The sequence below is a fragment of the Lactuca saligna genome, chromosome 7 (assembly GCF_052625555.1).
Source record: "Lactuca saligna cultivar CGN05327 chromosome 7, ASM5262555v1, whole genome shotgun sequence".
Lineage (NCBI taxonomy): Eukaryota > Viridiplantae > Streptophyta > Magnoliopsida > Asterales > Asteraceae > Lactuca > Lactuca saligna.
In genome coordinates this window covers 155,714,091-155,725,468 of record NC_136423.1, presented here as the reverse complement: position 1 = coordinate 155,725,468, position 11,378 = coordinate 155,714,091, and the positions used below count along the sequence as shown (strand labels likewise).

General features: G+C 32.8%; 1 protein-coding gene across 1 annotated transcript; it reads left to right on the top strand.

The window, feature by feature from the left end:
• The first annotated feature begins 263 nt into the window (after nt 1–263).
• LOC145007372 (uncharacterized) lies at nt 264–689 on the top strand. The gene has a single exon (XM_078966319.1). It carries the CDS (start codon nt 264–266, stop codon nt 687–689), a length of 426 nt encoding a protein of 141 aa, XP_078822445.1.
• The last annotated feature ends 10,689 nt before the right edge of the window (nt 690–11,378 follow it).

Below are 11,378 nucleotides of genomic sequence, written 5' to 3'. Positions count from 1 at the left end.
TAATACAATGTTCGGTATTTTATTTTTATATATTTGTTGAAAGGGAGAAACGTGAGGTGGGTCATTAACAACCCATCAACCACAAATCCAAGAGTCAAAAACCACAAAAGCCTAAAAAGACCATTGCCCTAAGCGTTGTTTTAACGCACATAATAATTATACCACCATCATGCCATTATAAATAAACATATGCCCTTTCTCCATTATAAATTCACTTAACAAAAAACCAAAACCTCATAAACAAACTTAACAAAGATACAAAAATGAGCGTTGAGCTATTAGATGGTGCCACCATTGTTGGCTTTGTGGAAGATGATGAAGCATTCAATGGTTCAATTCAAGATCGATTTGCTAACTTGGATACCAACCATGATGGTTTGCTCTCCTATTCAGAGATGCTAAAAGAGCTACAATGTCTAAGAATGATTGAAACCCATTTCGGGGTTGATGTGAAGACTGATCCAGAAGAGTTGTCTCATGTCTATGATTCTCTATTTGTGCAGTTTGATCGTGATTCAAATGGAACTGTCGACTTGGAGGAGTTCAAAGCTGAGACTAAAAGAATGATGCTTGATATGGCGAATGATCTTGGTTTTTTGCCTGTTCAGATGATTCTAGATGAAGATAGTTTCTTGAAAAAAGCTGTTGAGAGGGAGTTTACAAAGTTGCAATCAAATACACCGGTTTAGTTCTTGAGTTTTGGTTTGGCATCATATATATGGCCATATACTTGTGGAAAAGGATGCGTATGTTTTTAATTTCAAGAATAAATGGCGGGAGTATATGTCAAGAATTATATTTTCACATTGTAAAATTACATCAGGAGTTGCATATGTATTAAAAATAGAGTAACTTACATAAATCGTACATGTAACATGTGGTTGTCAGATATGTCCCTTCGCGGTCAACTTTTAAGTTTTAATATTATATATATGGTCCCTGACTTTGGATTTTGTTTTGGGAATGGTCACTCTGTCTCATACCGTCTTATTTCATTGTTTAACCCTTAGCAAACTGACCTTTATACCCTCGTTTGGTCATTTTTCGTATTTGGTCCCTCCTTCGTAGTGTCTGATGAACTCGATCTCTTATCTACTGATCATTCAAAGTTATTAATGTTTTTTTTTTTTGAATGAGAAAGTTATTAATGTTGTTGGATGTAAAAATGAAAATCTATTGTGTTGGATGTATTTGTTCTTTCACTAGAGATAAGAAACCAATTGTCGGCAAAGCGAAAGTGCACTCATTACATATAATATTCTATACAAAACAAACCTCTAAAATTGTTCGCAGTTTCTCTCACCGCAATTCATCTATGGAACAAGCAAAAAGTATAATCGTATGGTTTAGATGAGAACCAAAGTTTAAAAATCTAAGAATCCCATTAGTTAATAAATATTTACATTATATTTTTGTTAAACATGTGAAAATCCCTTTTTTTTTTTTCTCTCTTTTCGATATAAAAAGGGCAAAATTGTAATTTTTACAGTATAATATTTTCATTCTTATATGCTCTCATATTTAAACACAAAACTTATATAAATTACAAGTTTATATAGTCCATTCGTAATTTAATTCACAAAATTCACAATTTAATAGAAACCGTTTTATACTAATTCACAAACTTAAAGAAATCAAAATTTCAAACATTACTACTACCACTACCATACGCTGTCACCAACCACCTATACCATACACTGCCACCAACCACCTATACGAGTATGACAACCATTATTTTCTTCTAAATTAGATCTGTAAACAAAGTCATGCATTAATAACATAAATACTGTATTCACAGTCTAATAAAACCATTTATTTCACTAATTTTGAATTTAATGCAAAATTATTATTAAAACTAATGTATTCTTATATACTTATACAACACATAAAATAAATATATTCAGAAAAAAAAATTAACAAAAAAATTTATACATAAATCATTCATATTTTCAATTGTGATTTTAATATATTAAGTCGTGAATAAAATTTACATTATTTCAAATGCAAACAAAAAAATTATAAAATAATCACAGCTTAATGTCAATTCATTCACAACTTTATACAATCAACTCATAATTTAATACACAAAATTTACAGTTTAATATAGTCAATTCATAATCTAGGAAGAAAATATACAGTTTAATGCAGTCAATTCACAGTTTAAAACATAAAAGTCATAGTTTAATACACAAAATTCAAAGTTTAATACACAAAAAGTATACATCCATAACCATATTTTCAGGTTAACACTCTTTATATAGTCAGTACAAAGTTTATACACAAAATTCATAGCTTAATACAAGTAACTTCATAGTTTCATACACATAATTCACAACTTAATCTAGTCAATTTACAGTTCAAACAGAAAATTCACAGCTTAATACAGTCAATTCGTTGTTTAAAAAGAAAATTCCAAGCTTAATGTAATCAATTCACAATTTAAAACACAAAAATGACAGCTTAGTAGACTAAATTCACATTTTAATACACAAAAAGTAGTATTCACATGCATATTATCAACTTAAAACACTTATTACAATTAATGCACAATTTAATATATAAAATTCACAAACTAGTATAATAAATTTAAAGTTTAATTCAAATAAAATTATACATTCACAAGTTAATAGCAGTTAAAACTAAGATTAACAAAATTATATGACAACTGAGAGATTAAAATATCAATTTCACACGTTAACAGAAAAAAAAAAAAAAAAAAAAAAAAAAAAAAAAACAAAAACAAAATATAATAGAGATCTACAACAAATGCAAGTAGAAAAATATAATATCAACTTAAACCTTTTAATTCATAGTTAACTACAGAAAATTCACGGTTTAATATCCAGAAAAAATATGCATTCAAAAGCATATTTTCAACTAAAAAATTTAATACAATCAATTCACAGTTTAATACAATTAATTCATAGTTAAATATACAAAACTCACAGTTTAATATAGTCAATTTACAGTTTAAACAACAAATTCACAGCATAATGCATTCAATTCGCAATTTTAAACACAAATATCACAGCTAAATACACAAACTGCATACTTTAATATACAAAATATGCATTCATAACTTAATTCACAGCTTAATAACTTACCAAATTTCATTGAGGCATTTCATCAAACACCTTATGTGCATCTTTTTTTTTCAGAACTTCCTTTCGTAAACACCATCAATGTAAACACCATACACACACTAGATCTAACCTGAAAATGGACAAAAACATCGGATCAGATGTCGATTTGGTGGTGTTTTGACCAAAAATAAGAGAGACAAAGACGAAAATGAGTTATACATGGGAAAGAGGTGACACATAACAGATCTGGTACAAATTTGACAAACATTTTCGCCGATGATGGAACATTTCGGAGAAAAAGATAAGTTCAAGAGTTCTGGAACAAAACATTTATATAATAACACCGAATTCTTGGATCTACATCAGATCTGGATTTATCTAGAGGTGGTCGGACTTCTGGAGGCGGTGCTCGGTGGTGATGGCAGATCTAAAGTCGGGGGTTGTAGATATGAAGGCGAATGCACCAGATCTGAAGGTAAATGCTTCAGATCTGAAGGCGGTGGCTCCGAATCTGAAGATTGTTGTATTCCGACGATGACGACGGTGTCGGCGGTGGTGGCGACATTGGTGGTGGTGGTTGGCAGCGGTAGAAGGTAAGAGAGAGAAAGAGAGAGATGAGAGAGAGGTGAGAGAAAAGTTTTCTTGTGAGATTGTATTGATCAAATATCATATGATTTAAGTTATAAGGTAAAAATAATGGTTCTATGGTTTTTAACTTTTTATGGTTCTCATTTGAACTTGTACCTCCTCATATATATATATATATATATATATATATATATATATATATATATATATATATATATATATATATATATATATATATATATATATATGTATATATATATATATATATATATATATATATATATATATATTTATAGTGAGGTTCAATAGATAACTATAATTAACCAAAGAACCAATAATGAGCGTCGGAAAACATAACGATCAACGGCCAAGGAAATAGACGTACACTTTTACATTCGACGCACACACACCGGATACCAAAACATCTACCCTTTAAAAAAACTAACCATTTTTGTTCGTTTAATATTTTTTTAGAAAATGTTTTTTATCGAAAAAAACCGAATATACCGTTGTTCACGATCGTAATCTTACCAAAAAAATAAAATGAGTTTTGTATAAAAAAAAAATTAATAAAATGGGTTTTTTAATTCATTAAGGATATGATCGTAATCTTACGAATCTAATTTCATGTTTAATTTTTTCTGTTATTGAAAATATTAATAAAAATGTCTAAAAAACTATATAATAAATCAATTTTTCGGATTTTTAAAAAAATTGTATTTTTCAATTTTTTTTAAAGTACAAATTTTTTAATTTTTTATAGATAACATGAATTTATGAAAAAAAATTGAAAAAAAACTATAAATATATATTTAGAGTAAATTACTGAAATCATCCTTGTGGTTTGGTTAAAACTGCATATTGGGTCCCTAACTTTTATTTTGCACTCGGATCGTCCCTGTGGTTTGATTTTGTTGCATTTTTTGTCCCTGTGGTTTGGTCAAAATTGCATGTTTGGTCTCTAACTTTATGTATGTGAGGGACGAAAAACACAACAAAATCAAACCACAGGGACGAAAAATGCAACAAAATCAAACCACAGGGACGATCCGAGTGCAAAATAAAAGTTAGGGACTAAACGTGCAATTTTAACCAAACCATAGGGACGATTTCAGTAATTTACTCTTTTTTTTAAAACAACAAAAATTTTTTTAAAAGCATTTAGAAATCAATAAAATTAAAAAAATAACATGAATATTAAAAAAAATACTAAAATTTTTAAACAAAAATAATCAACATTTTAGGTACATATACGCATATTTTTACAAATACATATATGCATATTTCATATACTATAATATTTTGAAGGAAATAAATAAATAAATACATAAATAAAAAAACTCATTTTATTACTAATCTCTAAACACAATACAATAAGTATTTTATTCGATTCAAAATAAAATATAAAAAAAAATACTACAAAATTTCATAGCGTTTTCATGTCTTCGTGTCAATATTTCTATATTTTCTTCAATTTTCCATTTTTCATCTCTTCAATATTCACTGTAATTTCTTCCAAATCTACAAGAAAATTAAAAAAAAATGATTGATGCGAAAAACTCTCACAAAAATACATATGTGATTTACATATGAATCATATATAATTTATATGTAAATCACATGTAATTCATATGTGAATTACATATAATTCATATGTGATTTACATTTGAATCACATTTAAATTCATATGTGATTTACATGTGAATCAGATGTAATTCATATGTGAATTACATGTGAATCATATGAAATTCATATGTGAATTACATGTAATTTACATGTGAATCACATGTAATTCGTATGTGATTTACATGTGAATCACGTGTAATTTATATGTGAATTACATGTAAATCACATGTAATTCATATGTGATATCACATGTGAATCGTATGTGATTTACATGTGAATCGCATGTGATTTACATGTGAATCGCATGTGATTTACATGTGAATCACTTGTGATTTACATGTGATTTACATGTGAATCACTTGTGATTTACATGTGAATCATATGTAATTCATATGTGATTTACATGTGATTCATATATGAATAACATTTGATTTATATGTGAATCACGTGTAATTAATGTGTGATTTACATGTGAATTAGATGTAATTCATATGTGAATTACATGTGAATCACATGTAATTCATATGACTTGGAATTGAGAACATAATGACTTGGAATTGAGAAGGGGAACATGGGGAAGTGGAACCATTTATGGTATCACAATCGGTAAAAGGAATCAAGGCTGAAACAGTAAGTAACCTTAGTGCATGTAAATCATCCCACAAATGATTCAAATTGACGGATTTCCTAATTATTGCTATAATTTTACAGGATCTGGAAAAAACAGTTCGAAACTAAATAAAAAATAACAAGAAATTCGTTCAATAAAATATGAGAGAAGATGATTAACCAGTGTATGGAGGAGAGAAGGAATGTAAATCGTCTGGTATCTACCCAAAATACATCTACAATGAGCCGGTGAGCAGAGGAGCGGGGTTGCAATGGTGGTTGAACTTGCAATACTACAAGTGTGTTTGGATATGATCACCACTTTGCTATTTGAGTATCTATGGATCGTAGCCTCGCTGGCATCAGTGGGAAACCTAAGACGAGATCGAGATCTTAGTCCGAGATGCCTACGGAATTCTGATAGTTTCATGTCAGAGAATCGAGTGACGCCATGGACTGCCGACGGATCAAGCTTCTGGTGATGCTTTGTGAGGCGGAGGTTAGTTTTGAATCCTGTGAACCTATAATCATCTTCTGTTTGGAATGAAGAGGGGGAATGGCGTTGATCGGAGGAGATGGAGGTGGTTGGACGCGAGGAAGACGATACGTACAGTATATATATTTAGGGGAATTTTCATCAAGATAGAGCAACATTTTTGTTTACTATAATACCATTACCCTTTTAAGTTAAGATAGCCCTGCTCCTATAAGTTTTTTTTTTAGTTTACAAAAATGTCACAAATGATCTTGATCATCTGTTTTTCTGATCTAACGATCCACCTTAGTTCACGGGTTCTCAGGAAACTATGAGTTCTCAAATGATCCTTTCACACACACACACACACACACACTCTCTCTCTCTCTCTCTATATATATATATGTATATATATGTATGTATGTATGTATGTATGTTTGTATATATAAGTGAATTCTAGCTTTATTACCATAAGGAACAAACTCTATGATAACCATGAAAGACCCTGAATACTGGTTTGGTCTAGGCATAGTAGTTACTGGTAGTGGGTGTGTAGGATAATTGCGTTTGTTTTGAGTTTACGGTCAGTGTGTGTTTACGGCCGTAAACTCCTTACGGCCGTAAACACCTTGCAGTTGTAAATTCGAGTCAATAAATAGGGGGTTGTGTCAGACTTTAAAGGTTGTTGATGCCTTCGTATTTTCCCAAGTTGTATATGACGTTTTATTGCTTTAAAGCGTATGCAAGCTTGGTTTCATTCGATTTTTCTTATTGATTTTTTCTTTTTGATTCGTATTGTGCATCTGTTATTCGTTTTGATCATTGGTAGATCCGTTTTCGGGCTTTACAATTGGTATCAGAGCCAAGTTGTATCAGTCAATTTTGTCAGATTTGGGGCATTATTTGATCTTATTTTCGAAATATTTTTGCGTTTTTGGATAGATCTCGCAAAAATAAGGGGGGGGTTTGTTCTTCGTGTTTTTCATTAAAAAGGGTTTTTGATCGAGTTTTTGAGTTTCAAAGTCGAAAAAATCGGTGTTTTTGGTCAGAGTTTGCGGCCGGCGGCTAGGGTTTCGGAGGTTCACGGCCCAGAGTTTACAGCCCGAAGTTCGCGGTCCGAGCTTGCGGCTCGGAGTTTACAGCGTTGGCTTGCGGTCCTCGGTGGTTTACGGCTCGCACAAGTTCAGACCTCGTCTTCGCAGCACATCGGATCCTCGCCTCGCCTCGTCCTCGCATCAGCGCCTTGCAGCATCACATCAAAAATTGAAACGGAATTAGGGGGTGCCGAGATTCAAACCTGTGTCTCCTCCGTAGAAGACCAGCGCCTTACCAGTGGATCTACATTGCCACATGCATCTCCCCTCTGATTTTTTTTCATAAACACTCCCTGTCGCGCCACTTTTCTTATTTTGACACTTTTAACCCAAAACTCAAATCCTTTTAATTCTAAATTTTTTTTCATCCAAAATAAAAAATAATAATATTAATAAATAAATAAATTTAAAATTAATAAATAAAATTATATTTAATTTTTTTTACTTTTATTTTTCTACTTTTGACCTTAAATTTTGACTTTGACTTCCAAGTTTGACCTTTGACTTTAAACTTTGACTTTCTTGTTTGACTTTTAAATTTTCAAATTTAGCTTTTGGGTTTCACTTTCAAGTTTGACTTTTTCAAGTTTGACTTTTAAGTTTAATTTGTTTTTTAAATTTGACTTTTAAGGTTGACTTTTGAGGTTTATAATCAAAGAGTTTGACTTTTAAGTTTTATTTTAGCTTCTAGTTGTGCTTTTAATTGATTTTAAGGTCTACAAGGGAGTTGAAAACATGAAAGAGAGGCGTCAGGATATGTTAAGACAAAATTTTAACATTTTCGATTATATCCCTGAAGAAGCCCTCGAAACTCAGTTGCAGCGATTCACTACACTCACTACTGAGATGAATATAGCCGGGATCTTCTTGACAAAGTCCGAGCTAAACAAAAAGCTGCTAAATTCACTTCCGAAATCGTGGGATATGAACGTGGCCATCATCAAGAAGACAAAAGATCTCAATCATCTTAGTCTTGATGATATAATTCGAGAACTTGATGCTTTGAAGTGTAGAGAAACAATGAGTTCTGAAAACATTCCGGTCACTGAAGTTACATGTACTCTAACTTGTGAAGCCACGATTAAATTTCTTCGGGAACAAATTGATACATTTAAAAGAGAAGTTGAAGACCTGAGATATGAAGGATATCAACTTAGGAAAGGACAGAAACCCCTGAAGGCTGAGTTAGATGCAAAAACCAAGGACTTTAGGAAACTTCAGGAAGAGTATAGCAACAAGTGTGAAAATTATGATTATGTTAAGAGTCAACTTGCTGCTGTAACTGAAGAACTTGACGCTTTAAAAATTAAGTGTGGAAAAACTGATGTCAGTTTCAAAAATTATACTGCATCAAGTCAGACAGTCGAGTCCTTATAAAACCCAGTTAAAATTCAAAGAAAATCCAAACAAGGGTCTAGGGTATGATAGTGTATCTTCTCCTTATAATCATAACTACACATCCATCCCTATGACATAGGACGAAATTGACAGGAAGCCACATCTTTAATATGGAAAACGAGTTGGATTTGTGTCAGGAGGAGTTATTAATATTGAAGATTCTAATGTTGCTACTTCTTGTGCAGGCAAAGTAACATAGGATGAGAACAAGGAGAGTTCTTCTGAACAAACAAACGACCCCTTGAACTCTGAATCTGTTGCCTCTAATCAACCTCCTGTTGGTAAATACAGACCACCATTTCAAGCTAAACAGAGTGCCTGTGGCAAGTATGCATGTGGGAACAACAAGAGACAAGGCAAGGATACGCCACCAGGGGTAGGAAGAGACAACTCCCCAGTGAAGAAAAGGACATGCTTTCACTGTGGAACACATGGTCACATTGCCCGTAACTGTCCAAATCGCGCATACGTTCCCTACTATGCACAAGGATGGAAAAATGCGCCAAGTGGGAGATATTTCAAAAGAAACCCTTCCAGGTCACGTTCAGACCATGATGACTGGAACGTGCAGAAGGCCAAGAATCAAACTCCAAAGGACAAGAATCCGAATCCCAAAGTCAAGAAGGGAATGTTGACCCAGAAGTCTAGTTCAAGAGATGCTCCTGTAAAGCCAAGACCGGTTAAGTCAAAGTCATCTAGGCAGCCGACTTCAAGTTCTAAATCAAGTACTAAGCCACCCATCGGATCAAAAAAGAAATGGGTTAAACCCAACTACAAATGGGTTCCGAAGGCTCAATCTTCCAAATCAACTAACGACTCTAATATTTCTACATCTTCTGTTTGTGATAAGCAGGACATGTCATGGGAGAGAGTACCATGCAAGAATTACAAAGGTCAACCCAGTTTCAAAATGGACTGGGTTCCAAAGACCAACTGATCCCGCTTTGTGTCGGAGCAACTATGGAGACATATCATCAGACTTCGGTTGGTTGGTAGTGGCTGCTCCTAGCATATGATTGGGGACATCTCTCAACTGTACAACACTCAGAACATTTGTTTGAGAGTATGGGTCCTTTGCGGGAAGGGAAGAAAAGAAGTGATCACTCACGGGGTTTGTGCTTAATGACATGAAGAATTTTCGGATCTGTTATGAGATTACGCGTGCTATTCTCAGACCTTCTAGATGCAAATTCAATCGGTGACTTACGGTTTGAGTTTTCTTCTCTATACTCCTGAGTTTTTCTTAAGTTGATTCGCTTTAAAGACAAATTTTTGTTTTAGGATAGTTTAAATTTGCGCATTTACTTTCGTTTCTCTCCTATGCACAAATTTTGGGGGAGAAATAAAAACAAAACAAAAATTTTTAAAAATATCCAAAAACATTAGAAAATCAAATATATATATATATATATATATATATATATATATATATATATATATATATATATATATATATATATATGTTGGTTATAAAATGTGCTTGAGGGAGATGTTTTGGGAAGTGATATTATCAAGTGATAACAGGCAACCTGAGTCTGCGTAACATACCCAAAGTTGAAGGGTCTATGCTCTGACTTGATGCGTCGGTAGGCACGAAAAATTCTAAATGGACTTGACTTGGCAGAGTTGAACTTAGGAAATTTATAGACTTGACAAATTTTGACCTAGTTAGATCCGTTTAGCCTGACAATACGACGCTCGGATAGGTTGAGCAGGGAGATATATATGGGAATCTACTCGTCACATTAATTGAACCCGTACTTGGAACCGTGGTTTAACTTTTCCTCGATGTGCGGATTCTGTCCTTAATTCAGGTTGGATGGGGCGACTGGTAAATTCCGATAAATTAGGTCTGTAGAAAATTGTTTTCTTTCTTTCTATCTGTTAGTCATATGTTGCACCCTTTGCATGATTGGAAGAGATCCGACCTGGATTGAAACATATGCAACTCTATTTCTCTACATGTTATATCTATCAAATTCCTCCTATTTGTTAGTCATATGTTGTCTCATTTACGTGACCTCAAATCCGACCTGGTACACAACATATGCAACTTTCTACTTCTCAACCCCTCTAAAGTGATACGTTATTAAATTATGAATCTATCTTCTCTCTGAATGGTTGTCTGCTCACCCGGTGTAAGGAGTACTCTGGAAGTTCTTGATGGCTGGGGCATATCAGGAAGCGGGAAATATGTTCCAGTACACTTAAAATTGGACATATACAGATTGTCTGTAGATCTCGCTGCTCGATTTAGGTGGACAACAATATCCCTGGTTGTAGTCAGTTAAATGGTCATAGGGTAAATTTATTCAAGATTTAGAATTTATCATAGTGATAGATATTCATAATTAGATACATATCTGAATCTTGTCATTGGTAAAATGTCCAAATCTGTCAAAAGTTTTTTGTGTTTAAGTGGACCACAATACTAGCAATCGATCAGACGGAGATGTGAAAATGAGGGTACCGAGAAGTAAATAAGATTGTCCAATAACTTTGATC